The sequence below is a fragment of the Lampetra planeri genome, chromosome 20 (genome assembly GCF_965212315.1).
Source record: "Lampetra planeri chromosome 20, kcLamPlan1.2.h2, whole genome shotgun sequence".
Lineage (NCBI taxonomy): Eukaryota > Metazoa > Chordata > Hyperoartia > Petromyzontiformes > Petromyzontidae > Lampetra > Lampetra planeri.
In genome coordinates this window covers 1,456,700-1,480,429 of record NC_136126.1, presented here as the reverse complement: position 1 = coordinate 1,480,429, position 23,730 = coordinate 1,456,700, and the positions used below count along the sequence as shown (strand labels likewise).

The 23,730-nt window shown below is 50.2% G+C and overlaps 1 protein-coding gene across 1 annotated transcript in view; it reads right to left on the bottom strand.

Annotated features, from left to right (window-relative positions):
• Positions 1–14,639, bottom strand: part of LOC144724479 (LIM/homeobox protein Lhx3-like) — a 38,146-nt gene extending 23,507 nt beyond the window's left edge. The window contains exon 1 of the mRNA XM_078603669.1: positions 14,537–14,639. Within this exon, the coding sequence (XP_078459795.1) occupies positions 14,537–14,639 (103 nt within the window). The remainder of the gene's footprint in view (positions 1–14,536) is intronic.
• Between the last annotated feature and the right edge of the window lie 9,091 nt (positions 14,640–23,730).

Genomic DNA, 23,730 nt, shown 5'->3' with positions numbered 1-23,730 from the left:
AGACAAGGCATCTCCACGCAGACGTCACCAACACGTGGAGCGGTGGCGCAGCGGTTAGCGCACCGCGCTACGAATCCGACCGCCGACGTTCGATTCTCGTCCATGGCCAGCATCGGTAGCGAGCGGCAATCTCACGCCGCCGCCACCACAGCTGCTGCTGCTGCTGCTGGGAGCCTCTCCACCGCATCCGCCTCGACCAAGCCCAGCAGGGGAAGCGTGGGGGGCCTTCGTCTAGCAGTGGCATTGGGGGAGCGCCGCCACGCAGCGCACCGCACGGAGCCTCAAGTAAACACCGCGAGACGGGCAAAGACAAGAACACGACCAGCGGCAACAGTCGACGGAGAATGTCGGCCTGGGTATACAGGCATGTCCCAGTTGGGTCTTCATCAACGTCGTCATCAACAGCAGTAGTAGCATCAGCAGCAGTATCAGTAGCATCAGTAGTAGCAGCATGAGCAGTAGCAGTAGTAGCAGCAGCAGCAGTACCAACAGCAGCAGCAGGAGCAGCAGCAGTCGAGAGCGCTGAGCGCGCAGGTTCTGCGCGGGGTCCCCTCCCAGTAGCCCCCGCCCTCCGGCAGTGCTACCGAACTCATCACCACCATCATCACCACCACCACCACCACCATCACCTCCATCATCATCATCACCACCACCATCATCATCATCATCATCACCACCACCATTACCGCCACCATCATCACCACCACCATCACCATCATCATCACCACCACCACCATCACCATCACCACCACCATCATCATTATCACCACCACCATCATCATCACCACCACCAACATCATCATCACCACCGCCATCATCATCACCACCATCATCATCACCATCATCACCACCACCACCACAATCATCATCATCACCACCACCATCATCGTCACCACCATCATCACCACCACCATCATCATCATCATCACCACCATCATCATCATCACCACAGCGGCGACGGAACCCACGTCACGCGCTCGGCACACGCCTCGTGATAGTGCTCATGATTACCCTGACGATGACGATGATGACTCAAAAGTATTAATTTGAGAATAATAATAATAAGAGAGTAATTGATGATGATGATGATGATAATAATAGAGGGTAATTGATCATGACGGTACGTGTGTTGAACGTCTTTCTCAACGTACGAACCGCGCTGATCCGAGGTGCGGGCGAAGGACAAACCAACTCAACAGAGAAAATTTAAGTTCCAAAAAAATTTGTTTTCAGTCGAGATTCAAAAGCGCAAAACTCCAGTGGCCTCCTAATACACCGCCGCGTGATGATATCACGGTGATGAATGTCAATTGACCACTCCGATGATCGACAATTGATCATGACGATTTACAGAAGGTAATTGATCCCCACGACGACGATCATCGTCATCGTCGTGACATCACAGACGCCTCGTGACCACGTGACGACCAGCGATGACCGCGCGGCAGGCCCACTCGCCACCCCCCCCCCGCGTAAACACGCGGCCCCCGCGATGGGGACCGTCACGTTTGGCGCCACTAAATCACGTTCCCAACACCCCCCCCATCTCCCCCGCCGCCTCGCCCGCGCGCGCCTGTAATTAAACCATTACGCACCTAAAGAAACGATAAAACGCCGCAAATCATCGAGAATAAACACGCCCGAGATGTCCCACGGAACCTGCGGGTGCGTTTCGGCGTCGTCGGCTGCCGAGAGACGCGGCGCTTGGGACACGAAACTCCCTCCCTCCTTCCCTTCCCTCTCTCTTTCTCTGAGCCGTGAGATGCTTCTCAAAGATGTCGATAATCGTGGCCTTCCTGCCATTCCGCTTTCTCTCTCTATGGGCAATGTTCGTCTATGGGCAGTGTTAGTCTATGGTACAATGTTAGTCTATGGTGCAATGTTAGTCGATGAGCAATGTTAGTCTATGGGCAATGTTAGTCTATGGGCACTGTTAGTCTATGGGCAGTGTTAGTCTATGGGCAGTGTTAGTCTATGGGCAATGTTAGTCTATGGGCACTGTTAGTCTATGGGCAATATTAGTCTATGTGCAATGTTAGTCTATGGACAGTGTTAGTCTATGTGCAATGTTAGTCTATGGGCAATGTTAGTCTATGGTGCAATGTTAGTCTATGGACAATGTTATTCCATGATATTTACTCAAGAACTTCGCATCGGATTCTCCTCCCAGTTGTATCCCATTGTTCAAATTGCCGTTGCGACTTCATATGCCGTTTCCCCCGATTTCTCGAGGTACAACCTATAAATTCCTCACTCAAAACCACATTTCATACCAAGTCTCTTGTAATCTCGAAAGGCTTTCCGGACCAATATGAAACCAGCAACATTTGTTTCAGCGAGAAAGCAAGAAGGCCTGGACCGGGGGGTTTGACCTTGATGGATGTCATCAGCGGTTCAAGTGTTGTCTTGTTTGTTTAACCAGGTCACCTGGGTTAACACAAATTTACGAAAGTAAAGTGAATGCGAGTAAGAGTACAGCAATTAAGCAAATACAAATCTGCGCAAAAACGCACGGGGCCCATCAGATGAGAAATGGCAACTGCAGCGGGCATCTATCTCGATAGACGAATACGGCTGGTGAATTAGCACGTGGTGTTGTCTAGGGCACTCCGTGTAGAATTACCACGTGGTGTTGGCTAGGGCACTCCGTGTACAATACGGGGGCCGACGGCTTGGATGAAGAGTCGTCAGACGATGGATGGATCGCATGGCTGATGGTGACGACGAGAGCTTCGATTAGTTCATGAAGTCGAATTGCGGAGCTGACTTCGTTACAATTAAATGGACGGGTGGGGTGAATTTGACTTGTGAACTTCTTTAACGAGTGAAGAGACAGATGAAGGAATGAATGCATTAAAATATGAACGAAAAAAACGAATGAACGAATAAGAAATATATAAATATATGACCGAACAAGATGGTGATGGGATAAATGAATAAAGGAACGAATGGCCGCTTCATTGGATGAATATTTATAAATTCATTACGTAATTATGTAATGCTGAATGACTCCATGAATGAATGTATGAATGCATTGATAGATACATACGTGGATTAGCGAATGTATAAATATACAAACGAATGAACGAATACACTTTAATGAATGAAAACATGGCTTGAGACCATTCTATAATGTGACGACCGAATACATGGGTTGAACCAATGAATGGGACGAATGGATGGGATGAACGTATTAGTGATTGTATCAATTAAGACCATGTACAAATAGCACATTCCGGTAGAGCTGTTTGGTAGACTTTCGAATTTGCATCGCCTTAAATCGAATAACAAACAATAACCATGATTGACAATAACAACCCGATCATGATGACGAATTCATGATCATAATGATGATCATGGTGATGAATTTACTGAATTATCATGAAGAATTCGTGATCATGATGATTAATTTATGATCATAATTATGATGAATTCACGATCGTAATGATGATCGTGTGAATTTATGTTCATGATGCTGACCATGATGATGAAGTCATGATTATGATATTAATCGAATACGTCTCATCCATTGCACGAAGGAAACACAAATTATATTTAAAACATTTAAAACACACGCAGGTGCATAGCGATCCGTGCATGTAGACACACACACATCGTGACACGATGTCTTCATCCAGCAGTAGATTCACTGATAAGCACTTGCAGGAATATGAGTAACAACACTCGGTCGCGTTGCTGTTGATGTTGTTGTTGTTGTTCACACACTGGTACTCATTTAAGGTCGAGTCGACCTAGGGAAGGCCCAGGAGCGTTTCAAACACTCGCTGCCACTGGTATCGGTCGTGAGCAGGATTCGAACTCGGGTCGCCGGGTTCGTAGCGCGGCGCAGCGCCCCCCCCCCCCCACACACACAAAGACAAAGATTCCCCGCGTAGCCTGGACTGGACGTAGGGGCAAGTGCTGTTCGCGAGCAGCACCAATGAAGGCCGACACGGCAAACGAGGGTGGGGGGTGGTGGGGGGTGACCAGCAATTTCTCTCCCCCAACGGCGACGTTTGCTACACGTCGCACCAGCTTAGCCATTGTTGAGGCCGAGTCGACCTAGGGGAGGTCCGGCACCGGTGCAGACCGGACGATGATCGTGGCCGGCTGCGCGAATGGTGGACGTCGTCAGGGCCGCCGTGCGGACACGGAGAGAGAGACGCGGCGTGCGCTCACAGACAGCTCATACCATGCTTTACCATGCATCTACCATGCATCTACCATGTATCTACCAAGCATCTGCCATACATGTACAAAAACACATATACGGACCATAAATCCACCATATACCGTAAATAGCCAACCGTGCTAATCAGAGGTGTGGGGAAGGATAACAAACTAACACACAACAACACAACAACACTCCCAATTACGTCTCCTCCTGTGCCTCGTTTCGTGAACTCTACGCTGCACCACGCACGCGCCACGCTGCAATACACGCGCGCTACGCTGTGCAATAGACACACACGTCACTATGATTCACCATTTATTTTGTATTGTCGATCTAAAAAAAAAACGGTTACCGGTTTAGCCGAGACAGGAAGGCAGCAAGCCGCCGCCGCTGCTGCTGCTGCTGCAGCCGCTGCGACAGTGCAACAGCAGCAGCAACAGCAGCAGCAGCAACAGCAGCAGAAGCAGCAACAACAGCAGCAACAGCAACATCAGCAGCAACAGCAGCAGCAGCAACAGCAGCAGCAGCAGCAACAAAAGCAGCAGCAGCAGTAACAGCAGCAGAAGCAACAACAACAGCAGCAACAGCAACAGCAGCAGCAACAGCAGCAGCAGCAACAGCAGCAGCAGCAACAGCAGCAGCAGCAGCAACAGCAGCAACAGCAGTAACAGCAGCAGAAGCAACAACAACAGCAGCAGCAGCAACAGCAGCAGCAGCAACAGCAGCAGCAGCAACAGCAGCAGCAACAAAAGCAGCAGCAGCAGTAACAGCAGCAGAAGCAACAACAACAGCAGCAGCAGCAACAGCAGCAGCAGCAACAGCAGCAACAGCAGCGGCAGCAACAGCAGCAGTAACAGCAGCAGAAGCAACAACAACAGCAGCAGCAGCAACAGCAGCAACAGCAACAGCAGCAACAGCAGCGGCAGCAACAGCAGCAGCAGCAACAGCAGCGTGCGACTTGCATTCCGGAGTCACCGGTTATATTCCATCTCCCAGCACGGCAGGGGGGGAGCAAGTTTCTTTACCCCCCCCGCTCCCACCCCCCTTCCCACCCACAGCCGGTGGTGTAAGCGGGATTGGTGCGGTGACGTGAAAGTGCCCCCACCCTCCTCCAGACCAACATTCCAGTGGAACCGGTGGCCGGTTCCCGACTCTCTGAACCGGTTATCGAGTCTCATCCGACCGGTTACCGCTAGTACACACAGCACGCACACAGCATGCACACGTACACAATGCCACACACATCGCTATGCGCCACACACACAAAGATCCCGCTGTGTAGCGGCACGGGGTGTTGGCGAGCACCTATTAAGGGCATCACCACACACACACTGCGCCATGAAGATGCACACAATACAATTAATCATATACAGCACATACATGGAAGACAAAGAACACCCGTATAGCCTTATCGGACTTTCGGGGCAAGTGCTGTTCACGAGCAATCTACGAAGGCCGACACGCTGCACGAGGTGGTGAGCGGCCAGCACCACGCCCGGCCGTCTTTGTCTCATTTGAGGCTGAATCGACCTAGGGGAGGCCCAGGACCCTTTCTGATAATCGTCACCGGTGTGAGCCGTCGGTGGGATATCGAACTCGGGTAGCCCGGGTTCAGAGCGCAGCGCGCTAACCACTGCGCCACCGCTCCCCACACGACACTCTGGACACTCACACACGAATCCTTCATAGTTAATAGGTGCTCGCTAACAATGCTTGCCTAACACCGCCCCCCATTCGCCAACGATCAAACCCCGTTTCCCCGTCTTGATATTTGTATTCCGCGTGTGGCTGTAAATCCTCGTAAAGCAGATACCGTATTCATCCTATTAACTGCCACCTCACTTCAAATCGAGGCATTACCGTATATTGCGTCATGCGGACGACTGCTGCCTTCATCTCGTGGCATGGCGAGTGCTTCTAATAGCCCGGGCTGCGTTCTGGCAGATGTGCATTGTTGTACTGCACTTTGCTCGATGTATGTCCTCCCGCGTCTATGCTACTTCCCGCCCTCAACCAAACCCGCACTTGACCGGCGTGGTGAAGTATGGTCGAATAATAAAGCCCACCGCCAATTCAGCAGTGGATGTGTGGGCAAATTGTTGCACGAGTACATTGATTGAATACTTATAATTAGGGCACGTAGAGTATATGTGGAAACGACTACTGTATCATTCAGTAGTGACGTCCTGCCAGCCAGCCAAACTTTTGTAAAAAAAAAAATGAGATTTAGGTGTTAAAACGATTTTTTTTATAAACCCCTCCCCCCGTGCCCCCCCCCCCCCCCCCCAAGTAAATGTTAATTGGTAAAATTTCCAAAATCTGGCCGAAACATGTTTTTGTAAGCTCGTGTTGAGAAACGAAATAAAAACATTCGGACAAAAAAAAGGGTGAATGCACCAACACAAACGATGACCACCAAATCAATTGTCCGACGGTTCTATCGGACCCTTTATCACGATCGCTTCTCCCGTCGGCGTCGCCACTCCACGTGAAACGTTCCCCCAAGAATCGATGCGAAAGCAGTTTCAATCCTCCCCCAATTTAGTGTTTAAAAATGTAACATTGTTTGACATATATAATTGTCGAAGACATGCCCAGTATGACATCATTCGTTTGTTTCGGGTTCGTTTGTCGCGTAGCCCTCAACCACCCAGCGACACAGCCAGGTTGTCAGTTGATGGGCAATCGTGCCACGATCGATTTGGTTCATCAACATAGCCGGAAGAGGATGGATAGATGGATGTTGAACTTCCCAAACAGAATTCTGGGCAAATGTTGCCTAAGGATATTTCTCTGGAGATTAGATGCCAGCATCATCCGGTGATTGACAAAGAGCTCAGCTCTCGTCTTCCGCGTCTGTGCCGACTGTGTTTCCGTCACCATCCTCATCATCCACAAGAGGAGAGGCAATCATTACCAGGTCAGGCCCACTGAACTACGTAGCTCTTTATTCAGAAGCGATCTGGACACGAATAATAGCTCAACGAAGTGGCTCATCGTGAGGACATTTATAGCAGCCAAATACTCCATAACGCGTGGTCTTGTTTATAAATGTAGAGGTGAAAAATCGGAGAAGCCGGAGAAAAATCCACGCGACCACGGGGAGAGAGACACGCAAACTACAAAAATACAGCAGCAGGCGTCAGGGTCGGGATCGAACCCACGAATGTCACCATCATGACCCCAAAGTCTCTGGTACGAGCGAATGAATCACTGAATTGATTTATATATATATGTTATTATTAATATTGCATCTGAACATAACTTGAGCGTTTCGCGGCGAACACACACACATAGGTATGCAGATATATAAATATATATATAAATATGCCTTTGTGGTGAACGGATTTAATTTACTGCGGCAGGGACACAGCTGAGGACTCGTGACGCGATGCGGATGCGTGACACGCTGCGCGAGAAGAACGTGGAGTGAGAGTTTGTGTTACGTGTTTCATTGCATCTCGATGTTTAACATTCACAACGTAACACAGACGACACTCCCACACAGACATCCGCTCGGCGGTGAAGACAAAGACAAAGATCCCCCGTATAGCTCTTAACAGGCTGTTGGGGCAAGTGCTGTTCGCAAGTGGCACCTGTAAAAGGCCGGCACGGCACGCGAGACAGTGGGTGACCAGGACAACACCCGGCCGCCTTTGTCTCCTTGGTGGCGATGTGTACTACTCAGCGCGCCAGCGACTCGTTGTAGGCCGAGGCGACATAGGAGAGGCCCCAGAACCGGTTCAGATAATCGTCACTGGTGTTGGTGGTGGTGGCCGTGACTAGGAATGGAACTCGCGTGGACGGATTGAACAAAACGAACAAAGACCCGCAGACACAGCGGTCGTGATTACATTGCAAACGAGCGGAGAATATAATACGAGATCAAGTATGAAGTATTCCCGGTCAATGTCTCATCGTAGCATGAATTCACTTCAGGCAATGCAACGTGCGTGGTGTTGTTGTTTTTATCTAAATGAATATGGCCATGAGGAACAGAGTCATCGTGGAGCCATGACCGATCCACTGCTGGATGAAGGCTTCCTTCCACAATGAGTTGCCGTGTCTGATTTAATATTATCATTACCATCATATAAGAATAACAATACTACATCAAAATGTGAGATTTTTGCCGGTATTAAAGTATGAAAAAACAAGAGTAGGTTTTACCCTTTCTGGCAATACAACTGTTGTGTCAAGATGTTTAAACGCCAAATAGAAGCCTAGGCCCTAAAGAAGGCTGCCTCTGGTGTAGGCCAATCCGTGTCAGCGACAAGGCGTAGATTGTCAGGGCATGTTCGTTTGCATGTTCACCACAAGTACTGTGTGCAATTAATACGGACTTGATTCCTTGCAAAATGTTTCTATTTGGTGTTTAAACGTCTTAACACCACCTGTTTTATTGCCAGAAAGGTCAAAAACCTATTCTTAATAATAAATCACATCGTGGCATTGCCATCCATATTGCGATACACCGGACTAGAACACAATCGTAATAATAGCAATGATGATGATACCGATTTTAATTCTGCACAAATTCGCTGCGAGGATTGTAGCGACTCACATGTAGGATTCACGCGCGGTGTACACGGAGCGCAGGGCGAGTGTCTACGTAGCCTGGACGACGTGCGTTCGATGTCGACGAATGCCAGCCACGGGATAGACGGTGGCCTGGTGGGTGGGTTGTCTCCCTCCGCCGCGGGCATCCCTCGCCCACAAGAGGGGTCGGCGAAGGGAGAGACGGAGCGAAATTGGGGCATCTTCACTTTGTGTGTGCGTGCGTATGGGTCACGATTATCTGAACCGGTCTTGGGGCCTCCCCTCGGTCGACTCGGCCTCAAGTGAGTTTACTCGGTGCGGTGTGTACGAAACATCGCCACGGGGTATACAAAGGCGGTCGAGCGTGGGTGTTGACCACCCACACCCCTCGTGTGTCGTGGCGGCCTTCAGAGGTGCTGCCCGCTAACAGCGCTTGCCCCAACAGTCTCTTAAGGCTATACGGGGGGGGGGAGTCTTTTGTCTTTGTGTGCGGATAAAATTGGCAAAAAATTATCGTGATGCGAGAAATAAATCTCGTCATTATCATCACCATCAGCCATGGTCGATCCCCTGCTTGATGCAGGCCTCCCCTAAGCCTTCGCGACCTCTCAGCGATCGACTCTCGATCCTCCTGTGCTGAGATCGCTCTCTCGTAGAGCGATCTCGTTCTGCTCTCACGGCTGATCGGATGTGCTCACGGGGTTGTACCTCTGTGTGTGTATGCGACGTTACGTTCGACGTGTCGCTACACGTTTCTAAGAAGCTTCCTTCATCAAAACGCGAATATAAGCGAGAGAGACAGATGGCTGCGAGAGCGCCTAAACAAACATCACTTCTACGAGCTGAAGCAGCACCCACCGGCACGCGCAGCGAAACGTCGGCACACCGTGTCGCGTGCAACGCGCGTCACGACTCGAAAACACGTGGGCGATCTAATACGTCTCGAAGTAAAACAACTAAACGTATATCTATTTATATTTGTTACGTCTATCAATTTAAGTTGCAGTTGTTACCGACGAATTGTACATTGCTTGGAATTTCCGATAGTAGAAAATAATGTTACGAGTTTAGAATATATATCTAAGCTTCATGAAAAGAATGAGATTTAATATAGGAATGCGCGCGTATCCATTTACAGACACGCGTCTATGTGTGAGTATAATCATCGTGGGCACCATTCATGACCCATAACAACGTATCACATCACTCGATGAATACAATAATATAGCTTCAATAACTATGATAATCGAATCAATATACGTATCAAACGATCAATTAATAAATACTAATCATCATTCGATTACCATGCCATCATTATTCGGCACGGAAATACATATCAATAATATATAATTATCCGATCTTATTAATTTATCGCCATCATAATAATATCAATAATTATATTAGCATTATGCATAATCATACAATTCATAACTATGATCAAACAATAACCAACTCGTCATACAATCAATATAATAAATTCAATGATTTTATAAATAATCATGATCAATAACTACCACCACCATCACCAACGTCATTATCGAATCAATAAATCAAACCAATTATAATAGTGAGACCACAATACATTGCTGCGCGTAGCGTATGTAAATTATAATTATGATCAGAATCACAATCACCATCATCTTCACCAACATATTCATGATCATGCGTAATTTACAAACACACACAGACAGGTCTCAAAAGAGAATCTCCAGGAAGGCGTTCACGGACATTTCCTCTCCCACCCAGCACACAAATCTGCAGCAGCCCAGATGCAGCCCCCCGTCAAGACGGTCTGGCATGATACGTCTAGAAATCTCATCACGACGCATATCTCAGAAATGTGCATATATATACACGGTATAATTGTATATATATCCCCGTTATATATTAAACATTCATGGCCACGTTCAACAGCCTCCGCCGCGTATCTGACGAGAACGCCCCACTCTTACAGACACATAACACACAAGGTCTATATATCTATCTGTACTGTGCTCAGTTAAATTACACAACAACAACATTCACGAGATTAACAGCGCCATGAGAGAGACGCGGGTGTTAAACTCTTAAAAGAAGAAACTCACTTAAAAACAGCTACGGCTTTCGATGCTTCGATGCAACTCCGTGTTTTCTTTACTCGCCTGGGTATCGCTGAACTACACACACACGTGCAGGGATTTATAATGCAATGTTGGGACGGAGCGGTGGCAGAGCGGTTAGCGCGCTGACCAGTGTGGTGAAGTATGGTTGAATTACCAAAACCCCACGTGAACGACGCGGCGTGGAGAAGTCGTAGATCGCCTGCTCGATTTTACACCACGTCTTGACTGTGTAGTGTGCGTCTATTCACACCTATACATGTAGCATTTAAAGAGTCTAAACCGCGTGTTCTTTTACCTGTGCGGAAATGTAGCGGCCCGCGTGAATCGTGATGATTGCGTGAGTGAGCGTCTGCATGGTCTTCAGCATCTGTGTTGGATATAGTCTGTATTATTATTGTGATTGTTGTTTTATCGTTGTTGTTGTTGTTATCATCACAACCCAAAAGAGCAGAAACCTCCCAACGAGGAGGCCTGCGACTCTGTGAGATCTTCATGGGGTTCACAATTTGCAATAAGAAAATTAAATTCACTATTGATATTCATAATAATAATAAGCCGACGTGTTAAGCTGACTATTGCTATTATCAAATGAGTACTTGGTGCGGTGTGTAAACATTGCCGCCAGGGAGACAAAGGCGGCCGGGCGTGGTACTGGCCACCCACCCTCCCCTCGTGTGCCACAGTATGGGCCTTCACCGGTGCCGCTCGCTAACAGCACTTGCCCCAACAGTCTGTCGCAGGCTATCTGCAGGGGAGGAGGGATCTTTGTATTTTGTGATGTGTGAATATCAGCACTGGGAAGACAAAGGCGGCCGGCCGTTGTGCTGGCCAACCACACCCCTCGCGTACCGCGCTAAGAACGCTTGGCCCCACAGTCTGTTAAAGGCTATACGGGAAACGTTGTCTGCTTTGTCTTTGTGTGAGTGTTTATGCCATTGTGTGTGTCTGTGTATGGGGGAGCGGTGGCGCAGTGGTTAGCGCACTGAGTTCTGGTGCGTATGAATGTTGAACTTCTTTCGCACCGTACGTAGCCACGGCTGACCTCAGTGGCACGCGATGTCTGAACACGGCCCCGGTTCCCTCCCAACCGCACGCATCACCAGCGCGGTCTGACCAGCGTGGTGAAGTATGGTGAAACAACCCCCACCACAACCGCCACGGCCGACACGGCGTTGAAGTATAGGCCTCCATCCAGCAGTGGACTGGACAACAAAGATGAAGGCCTCTCCATGCCTTCCGGTCACGGGGTGTGGTTAGACCATACTTCACCACGCTGGTCGATACGGGCTGTCTATGTCACACTACAATAACACGTGATAGCCATTCGAACGCGTGTTCACGTCCATACGTTTCATCAACCTTTTCGTAGGATTGTAGACTAAAAATAGGGTACGTTAAATGCACAGTTATATATAACGCGGAAATGTTTAACTTGTTACTCTGATGGCAGCTGCCTTACGCCGGCCGGCCTTTCCATAGCGCAGGCAGCGTTGCGGAAAACGAGTAGAACGACGATTGCATTGCGAACAGCAGCAAAGGGTGACGACTGAAACGTGAATGACTCCCCAATCGATGCTTGTGTTTTTGTTTGGATCGCATCGCGCCACGGCAAAGGTGTGTGTGTCGTGCGCTCCTCCTCCACCCGACAGCGATGAACCGACAGTCGTCACCGCGATGAACCGGACGTTGCACGGCCGTCGTTGTTTGTGGGAGATGCAAGACGCGACATCGTCCCGAAATCGCGGTCAGATTACCCAACTTCTATGGAACAGAAATATATGAAGTATTATCAATTACTTTTACATCATCAAGCTGGGGGGGGGGGGGGTTGGGGGGGCATTGCGCCCCCACGCCCCAAACCTCTCACCTCCCACCCGCATCCCACCTAATTCCAAAGGGATTCTAATGGCTCACGTCGCCTGTTCATAGGATTACAGGATTAATTTATGCTACGTTAAATATGACAATGATGATGAATAATAATATGGATATGCGTACCTAGTGGCTTTAGTGGTAGTGCCTTACGCCGGTTCTGTGGGCTCAGACTTGCGACACGACCCACAGAAGCTCCCGGGTCACGCGCGCGACCCCAACTCGTTCCGGAACTGGTCCATTAAATTCGCCCGCAGCCGACGACGAGAAATCCACTTTAAGGCCTCGGCACAGATTCGCTGTCCTTCTGTTTGTCTTGGTGTGTGGGGTCTCGCTCTGTGTGTCTTTGTGTGTGTCTCTCTCTCTCTCTCTGCATGTGTGTCTGCCTGTGCTGTTCCCGTGTCTGTGTTTTATCATTCAGTCTTACCTGATGATGGTTGCTTGTGTTGCAACCGAAACGTCGTATTCTATTATTGTTAGATTTTATTTTCTACGTGACTTTACCGAAAGAACCAAAGAGTAAAGACAAAGATCCCCCGTATAGCCTCTCACAAGCCGTTGGCACGCGGCCAGCACCACGCCGTCTTTGTCTCTCCCCCACTCTTACCGACGTTTACACAGCGCACCAGGTGAGTGATTTAATGCCCAGTCGACCTAGGGGAGGGCCATGACCGGTTCCGACATTCGTCTCAAACGTTCGCCGTGAGCGGGAATCCAACTCGAGTGGCCGAATTCGTGGCGCGGTCGGGCTAACCACTGCGCTGTCGCTTCACACACACACACACATATACACACATATATATATACACACATATATATACACATATATGTGTGTACACACGATATCTTCCGGAACGCTGCTGTAGGCAGACTTGGGATAGAAATGGAAATTATCGGCGTAAGGCACTAACACGAGAGTACACGTGACGCCCAACTATTATATGCCTTCTATAAGCAGGATTTCATTTCTCACTCAGTATTTCCCGGAACGCTGCTTTCGGCAATCGACTTGATTGCAAGTACAAATTATCGGCGTAAGGCACTAGCACGAGAGTACAAGCCTTGAAGGCCCGCCTATCCGAAATAATCCTATATTAATTGTACCATATATTCCTATAATCCTATGAAGTAGGTTTAGGACAAAATCGAGCGAGATGAGTGCGGAATTGACAAATTAATTCCCGCAACAGCTGTTCAAAGACAAAGATGCCCCATAGAGCCTTCAACAGACTGTTGGGGCAAGTGCTGTTAGCGAGCACCTACGAAGGCCGGTACAGCACACGAGAGGGTGCGTACGTACACACACACAGATGCGCTGATTAAAGATGGACATGAGCGAGAGGAGGAGAGAGAGAAAGGCGGGAGAGGGAGAGAGAAGAACGATGGAGAGAGATAGCCGGGCGGATGACGCTCGGCTCTTCCAATATTCTTAATGAAAATTCGGGCGCCAAAGAGCATGGTGTCGTAACCACATTAGCGCGAACGCAAAGGCGCTAATGTCATTTGCAGAGCGTGGTGGCTTTGGGTGGGTCCTTCCTTGGCCGACTCACAACACTCAGGCGGGCTCACGCCATCACTCGCTCGCTCTCTTCTCTAACACACTCGTTCAAATTTCGCACACTCACACTCATCACGCTGGCTCGCTCACGCTCATCCTGGCTCACTCGCTCACACTCTCACTGGCTCACTCGCGCTCTCACTGGCTTACTCGCTCACACTCATCACACTGACTCACTCACACTCATACTGGCTCACTCGCTCACACTCGCTGTCTCACACCCACTCGCGCTGTCACACTCGCTCGTTCACCCACTCTCTCTCTGCTCACCGCCTCGTCCCGCCGTCTCACCTTTGCGGAACTCCTGGTTCTGGGCGAGGAGCGCCAGGAACACGGCCGGGTTCGCTGCGGCAGCGGCCTCGACGTCTGTCCGCGTCTCCTGCAACGTTTCCATTGCCGGGTCGAGGCGCGTTGAGTCGACGCCACCGCTCCAGCGCGCTACCGTCGACTCAGCTCTCCGCCCGCTCTCCTCTCCGTCTCGCCTCTCTCCCCCCCCCGCCCCAACCCCGTCTCGGCTCCCTTCTGTTCTCTTCCCCACTCTGGCGTCGACGATTCCCGTCTTTTCCCCTCCGTCTCTCCGCTCCGGTCTCGTTCCCTCGCCTCTCGCTCTCTCCCTCCCCGTCTTTCTCTCTCCTCTTCCCACTCCCTCGCTCGTCCTCTCGGTAGGTCGTTATTTTATTTATTATTATTTTAAAACCCTCCACTCCTTTCCACCACCTTCTTCCACTTACTTTCTCCTGCTCCTCCTCCAAAAAATAAAAAATAAAACCTCAGCAGCAGCAGCAACAGCAGCAGCAATTGTTGTTGTTGGTTCAGCAGCAGCAGCCTTACGTGGTGCCGCACCTCGAGAGTAAATTGATAATGAACTCTCTCTCTCCTTACCGGCACGGCCGGCGATGTTGTTCCGGCGGCCCGTGCGGCTTCTGTCCGTGCGTGCGTGCGCAGAGACGCGCGGAAGAGCGACAGAGGGTGGTGGTGGTGGCGGCGGCGGCGGTGGTGATAGTGGTGGCAGTGGAGGTGGTGGTGGGTGGATGGGAGGGGAGGGGGGTTAATGGGGAGGAGGGGAGGGGCAGGTGGAGAGGGGGGAGGTGGAGGAAAGGGAGGGGGGGTGATGGGGCAGGGAGAAAGTAGGGGAGGAGGCGACGGCGGCGGTGGTGGTGGTGATGGTGGACGTGGTGGTGGTGATGGTGGTGGGAGGGTGTGGATGGTGGGGGAGAGAGAAGGGAGTAAGGGGGAGGCGGCGGTGGTGGCTACGGAGGAAGGCATCGCACCGTGCGCCTCAACTCCGATGAGGAGATGTCGGAGCGACGTCCGAAATCCTCGGGTTCTGGACGAGGTTGAGGAAGAGGGATGTGCAGTAAAGAGGTGACGGTGGTGGTGGTGGTGGGAGTGGAGTGACTACCTGTGCCTCGTTCACTCTGTCAGCTCTCGGTCCCAAGGTCAGTGTGGAATGATGATGATGATGATGATCACAATCGTCATGGTGATCAACGTCGTCGTCATCATGACGATTGCGATGATGAAGAGCAGACCAAGTGGTTTGGAGTGCATGATAGATGAGGAGCGGTGGCGCAGTGGTTGGCGCACTGCGCTATGAACCCGCCGACCCGAGTTCGATTCTCGCTCACGGCCAACACCAGTGGCGAATATCGGATCCGATTCTGGTCTTCCCCTGGGTCGATTCGCCCTTAAATAAGCACCCGGTGCGGTGCGTAAACGTCAGCATTGGGGAGACAAAGGCGGTCGTGCGTGGTGCTGGCCATAATCACTCTTGTGTGGTGTCGTTCCGGCTTTCATAGGAGCTCGCTAACAGCACTTGCTCCAACAGTCTGTTGAGGCTATAGGGGGGATCTTTGCCTTTCTCTACGTGTTCCCGTGTGCGTGTCTGTGCGCGCCCGTGTGTGTGTGTGTGTAGGCTGCTGGCACAATGGACCGCGTACAATCAGGTAAGATTAATGCCGCAACCCGCACTGACCAGCGTGGTGAAGTATGGTCAAACAACCCCAATGGGGGACGGGGGGGAGGGTTTAAAAAAATCACTGTACAATAATAATAATCGTTGTTGTTGTTGTTGTTACAATAGCATGTACGCTTTGAAATGCACTCACACACACGGGCTATATATAACGCAGCCATAATTATACATATCCGAGTATGTTTGTGAAGCTGCTGCTGCTGCTGCGGCTGCTGCTGTTGTGTTGAGAGTGATCCGTTGGCACCATGAACAGCACGCGCAACAGGACACGTCCGTCCGTAACAACACCGCGGGTCTGGCCCTCCAACACACACACACACACACATATATATACCATGCGACGTTTCGGGCAATCGCCCTTCGTGGCACGTACAGAAAAAGCGTGCACCGTATTGATCACGCGTCCACATGTACCGGCCGTTCGTCACTCCACTGCTGGATGAGGTGGAGGAGGGAGGGAGAGATCCGTGGTGCTGTTGTTGTCTCGAGACGGCGGTGCTGGGCAAATACATCGCCTCCAACTAAACACAACCCACGGCCAGCGCCTTACATTTTAAGTAGAAAAAAAAACATTCCTTCGGCGATAATTTGCTAATGCGTTTTGAATTAATACGGAGATATTAGCGTGACCTTTACAACGAGTGTTTTATAATATGTGTACTTAGCCGTAATATAGTGACGTGTGTGTGTGTATATATATACATCGGCGCTACCGGCATGCTGTGCATGTCGTGGTGGCGTGCAGGTCTGCACTTGTCAGCGAGCTCCTATTTAGGCGGGAAGGCGGTGTGGACCAGGAGCCCACGCCTGGCCGCCTTTGTATCCTCAGTGCTCACTTCAAGTGCATGCACATTCGTCACACTGATCTGCGTTAAACGCTGCATAAGTATACGGATGTATTTGTGCACACTCAAACTCCCCCTCCTCCGCGTGAATAACGTTCGTTAACGTTGTACGTGCGTTGAGAGTCGCGCTCAAGACATATGTAATTAGAAAATGCGCACGCGTGTACACGCACGCGCGTATTTATCTGATAAGGCGAGACGGGGGGCAGATACCCGAGTTCGATTCCCGCTCGCGGCCAACACCGGTGACAATTATCCGAACCGGTCCTGGGCCTCCCCTAGGTCGACTCAGCCTCAATATAATACCCGGTGCGGTGTGTAAACATCGCCGCAGGGGAGACAAAGGCGGTTCGGCGTGGTGTTGGCCACTCACCCATTCGTGCTGATCTTAAATAGGTGCTCGCTAATTGCACTTGCCCCAACAGCCTGTTAGAGGCTATACGGGGCATCTTTATCTCTGTGTCGATAACGTTAACGTGGAAGCTGGCATATTGAAACTTAGCGTGTAACTATCACTGATTAAATCTATGTTGTTATTTTAATTAAACTTCACTTGAATGTAAAATACATAATAATAATAAGGCTCGCAACCCGAAACGTTAGCAGTGTAAAGTCGCCGCCACACCAACAATTCACAATGCAGTGCCATGCTCAATCCACTGCTGGTTATGGGATGTTGGGCATTGCAATGGTTTGACCATACTTCACCACGTCGCAGGCGTCAAACGCAGGCGGCGCGGTTTCGTCGGCGCAGTGCGCTAACCACTGCGCCACCGCTCCACCGCGTAGCCAACTAAATCACAGCCACGCGCCGTGCCAGTCGTGATGACCTACACGACCCTGCAAATATGTTTTCAGCGAGCACCTATTGAGGAGGTGGTGCGGACAGCAACCTCAACGCCCGACCGCTTTTGTATCCCCAGTGCTGACACAAACATGCAAAGACAAAGATCCCCCGAATAGCCTGTAAGAAACTGTTGGGGCAAGTGCTGTTAGCCAGGAACAGTACCTATGAAGGCCGACACGGCACACGAAGGGATGGGTGGCCAGCACCACGCTCGGTCGCCTTTGTCTTCCCAGTGGCGATGTTTACAAACCGCACCAGGTACTCATTTGAGGCTGAGTCGATCTAGAGGAAGCCCAGGACCGGATCAGATAATCGTCACCGGTGTTGGCCGTGAGCGGGAATCGAACCCAAGTCGCAAGGTTCATAGTGCAGTGTAGCGCTAACCGCTACACCACCGTTCCCCGACACGTACATACACACACACATACAGACAAACATACATACACACACACACATACACACACACATACACACACACAGACAAACATACAAAGACAAGGATCCCCCATATAGCCTTAACAGACTGTAGGGGCAAGTGCTGTTAGTGAGCACCTATGAAGGCCGGAACGGTACACAAGGGGGTGGGTGGCCAGCACCACGCCCGACCGCCTTTGTCTCCCTAGTGGCAATGTTTACACACCGCATCAGGTACTCATTAGAGGCTGAGTCGACCTAGGGGAGGCCCGGGACCGGTTCAGATAATCGTCACTGGTGTTGGCCGTGAGCGGGAATCGAACTCGTGTCGCCGGGTTCATAGCGCAGCGTAGCGCTAACCGCTACACCACCGCTCCCCGACACGTACATACACACACGCACACAGACAAACATACATACACACATACACCCACATACACACACATACACACACACACATACACACATACACACACATACACACACACATACACACACATACACACACACATACACACACATACACACACACACATATACAGACACATACACACACCGTACACATACACACACACATACACACACACATACACACACATACACACACACATACACACACATACACACACACATGCACACACATACACACACATACACACACACACATACACACACATACACACACCGTACACATACACACACTCCCACACACTCGTACACACCTGCTGAGGAACAGGATACCGCCAATACATAATTTAGGTCTTGCGTGTAGTACAATAGGACACACAGGTATATATATATTTATAAAACTGTATTCACTACACACACACACTGTAAACACGTAAACATTGCACAAAAGTCAAACTATCAACTTAAATCAATCGGCCATGATCAATCCACTGCTGTGAAAGGCTATTCGGGGCACCTTTGTCAGCCTGTGTATATTACACAATCGATCTCGAAGCGTGCAGTGCATACCGAGATGACATAACCACCGTGCCAACGCAATCACGTGGTGCGACGATGTCCACCCATTGTGTACACATCCACAGCGTACACAACATACACACAAACTCACGTACGTATATAGACAATAGTTAAATGTGTGCATCTATATTATTATGCTAAATATAAATCTCGTCGTTATTTTCGTTGGTTGTATAGTCCACTGTGGTGCATTGTCTGGAAATATAATGCACACATCCCATACAGAACCCTCATCCCATACAGAGCCCTCGTCTCATCCCATACAGAACCCTCGTCTCATCCCATACAGAATCCTCGTCTCATCCCAAACAGAGCCCTCGTCTCATCCCATATAGAACCCTCGTCTCATCCCATACAGAATCATCGTCTCATCCCATAAAGAAGCCTCAAGTCATCCATACAGAACCCCCGTCTCGTCCCATACAGAACCCTCGTCTCATCCCATACAGAACCCTCATCTCATACAGAAGCTCCGTCTCATCCCATACAGAACCCTCATCCCATACAGAACCCTCATTCCATACAGAACCCTCATCTCGTCCCATACAGAACTCTCGTCTCATCCCATACAGAACCCTAATCCCATACAGAACCCTCATCCCATACAGAACCCTCATCCCATACAGAACCCTTACCCCATACAGAACCGACGTCTCATCCCATACAAAACCCTCCTCTCATCCCATACAGAACCCTCATCCTATCCCATACAGAACCCTCGTCTCATCCCATACAAAACCCTCGTCTCATCCCATACAGAACCCTACTCTAATCTCATACAGAACCCTCTACACGCTAGAATGCCTGAGTTGGATTCAATGGGTAACAGCCAATTAGATGTAACACCCACAATAATCTATAATTACGTAATTATACTGCACAAACATTCCCAGAAGCGTGCCATCGCACTACACACATACGCACAGATCTCCTGTTTAATACAAAGACCTCGAGTCCGCAGACCGGAGTTCCATTCCCGCTCACGGCCAACATCAGTGGCGAATATCTGAACCGGCCCGAGGCCAGGGCCCGACCTTCCTGGCGCGTGTTGTAGACATCGCCACTGGGGGAGACAAAGGCGGCCGTGGGTCGTGTTTGCCTTCATAGGTGCCCGCTGACACCACTTGCCCCAGCAGCCCCCAACGTGGAAACCAACAAGGCTAAGAGCCCCCGTGTTGCCTACATTGACTGTTGGGGCAAGTGTTGTTGGCGAGCACCTATGAAATACGGTATGTACACAGAGCATAGATATATAAATAAAGATACCTCTTCAGACTCTTGAGACAAGACGCTGTTAGCGAGCATCTATGAAAGCTGATACGTATTCATACACGCAAAGACAAAGGCCCCCCTAATAGCCTCAACATATTTTTTGGGGCAAGTGCTTTTCGCGAGCAGCTATGAAGGCCGGCACAGTACACGAGGAGGTGGATGACCAGCAACACGCTCGACTGCCTTTGTCTCCCCAGTGGCGATGTTTACACAACTGCACCAGGTACTCGTTTGAGGCTGAGTCGACCTAGGGGAGTCCTCCCCATTGTTGCCTGTGAGCGGGAATCGAACTTGGATCGCCGGGTTTGTAGCGCAGCACGCTCACCACGACGCCATCGCCCTTCTTATACACACAAAGACAAAGGTATCCCCTGTAGCCTTAACAGACTCATGGGGCAAGTGCTCTGAGCGAGCACCTTTGAAAGCCTGCACGGCGCACGTGGGATGTGTAGGCAGAACCACGCCCGGACTTAAAGACAAAGATCCCCCGGTAGCCTTTAACAGACTGTCGGGGCAAGTGCTGTTAGCGAGCACCTCCGAAGGCCGTCACGGCACACGAGGGGGTGGGTGGCCAGCACCACGCGCGACCGCCTTTGTTTCCCCAGTGGCGATGTTTATACACCGGCACCAGGTACTCGTTTAAGGCTGAGTCGACCTCGGGGAGGCCCAGGACCGGGTCATCCAGCTACGACAAAACGTTGCGTGGAACAAAAGGTGGTGCTGTCGATCACGAATCGCGGGTGCCGATTCCTCGATTCGCTGTGCACCTGCGTCCCACGCCGGAGGTCTCCGTGTGTGCGCGTGTGTGTGTGGTCATGAGGCTGGCGAATGCCTCCCACCAATAATCATGAATTCCTACGGTCTTATGAGCTTGCCTTCGGGGCCCAAGCCAGCGGTAATTGAGTTCGTTTTGGGGTGCAGGTGAATGCTGAGAAGAAGCGGGGGGAAAGGGGGAAAAAAACACGCGCCGACTCTCAAAGAGGTTCACATATCCACCCGAGCCTTATCCAGCCTTTCAGCAAATAAAGCCACAAATATGTGGCTACAGGGTTCTACTTTTTTATGTTTCCGATTGAATTGTCCACGTCGCTCACAATCGGCGAGGTTGCGAGTTCCAATGCCAGTTAGGCTGGGGGCAGGGGGGGGGTGACTCAGCACCATCATCCTTCCTTGGGTCGGTAAATAGACTACTAATTTGTCGGGAAAGCAGCAGTGCCTGTCCTTTGAGCGAAACTCGCGGCGGTTGCTTGACCATACTTCCCCACGCCGGTCAGTCGACGGTCGGTAATGGGGTCAGCTGTGGCAGAGAATCCTACTTGGGCACGATTAGGTTCGCCAGGGTTCATAGGGCAATGCGCTTCCCAGTTGTGCACACACACACACACGGTACACACACACACGGTACACACACACACGGTACACACACACACGGTACACACACGGCACACACACACGGTACACACACACACACGGTACACACACACGGTACACACACACGGTACACACACACACGGTACACACACACACGGTACACACACACACGGTACACACACACACACAGATGCGTCGTGTAATGTTTCGCACTGTGTCGAGTGTGGATACTGCGGCCTCTGCCCAGACGTCTGGCCCACCATGGAATGGCAGTCCAAGAACCTTGGAGATTGGGGTCGGGGGGGGTGGTCGTACTGGGCTCCCTCGAGTGGAGGAGGCACCGTCCGCCAGCAGTGGCGTGCGCGAGCGGCCTTGTGACACGGTGGCGATGAGATGTTGACCCCTCGCCTGGTGTACAGGAAGTCCTCGGTTCGATCCCGACCCTGACGCCTTGTGTATTAAGAGTTTGCATCAGTTTACCGCGTAGGCTTTCGCGACCAATATTATTCATAATAAATGCTATTGGGTTAGATCGCGCAAGTATACATGTTTCGTAACCCGACACAGCCAATTAGTAAGGGGTTTGTTACGTAAACAAAACGCCAATTAGTTACTACTTCAGCCCTTCGGTGTGTTAGAGAGTAAATCCACGACATTCACAATTTGAGTAGTACGACGTTTCGCTGTAATTACATCCAGCATCATCGGGCGATTTGCCAGAATAGTGAAGCCATCCCCCTGCTTCGGGTCTTAAACATTGCACGTTCTCCCCGTGGTCGCGTCGATTTTTCGGATTTTCCCTCCACATTTAGAATCAACATCACGCGCGTTCACGGAGTATTTGGCTGCTAGAAATGTCACTTCATTGAGCTATACATTGTGAAAACCGGGTCGGTTCTGAAAAATATCTGTAGAGCTCAGTGGGCCTTGCCTCGTAAAATAAAACAGCAACAATTTCAGGGTTGTGCCTCTACATTTCACTTTTCTTCTGGTAAAAAAAATATTACATCGCGGGAGATGATGGTGGCTTGGATGAGGCTTTATCCAGCAGTGCATTGATTGTGGCAAATGATGATGATGATGATGAGAAAGTCAATATTTAAATATGAACTTTTCGGACTCGCCTCCTTATTGAGGCTCATCAGTAAGGCGTAGCCTTGAGATATTCGGACAAAATCATGGTCACGTAGAAGGGACATTTTCTTGCTGTGGATTTCACACCTGATGATGATTGCTTGTGTTGCAGTCGAAACGTCGTGAGAATTGTATTGTTTGATATTTTTATTATTTTATTATTTCCCTTCTACGTGACTTTACCGAAAGAACCAAGAATATGAATCCCTGCTGTCACGAAAGCTTTAAATAAAAAATGTAAAATCATGGTCGTCAATCCGACATCGGCTCGTTGTGCAGCTGCCAGTGATGATCACCACAAAGCGCGAAACCACCCCGTAAAGGGTTGTGATGATGTCCCTTAGCTGTGTCTGTTTGACGTGGTTGTTCTGTCTCTGACAGCCAGTCAAGGAAATCAACTCAAGAGACTGGATTCGCGTGTTGTTATTGGACGTTCCTTTTCGACTGATTTTTGGTGAAAACTCGCCAATGATTTCCATCATCATCACCACCACTAAAGACAAAGATCCCCAGCATAGTCTTAACAGACTGTTGTGGCAAGTGCTGTCAGCGAGCACCTATGAAGGCCGCCATGGTACACGAGGGTGCGGGTAGGCAGCACCACGCCCGGCCGCCTTTGTCTCCCCAGTGCCGATGTTTA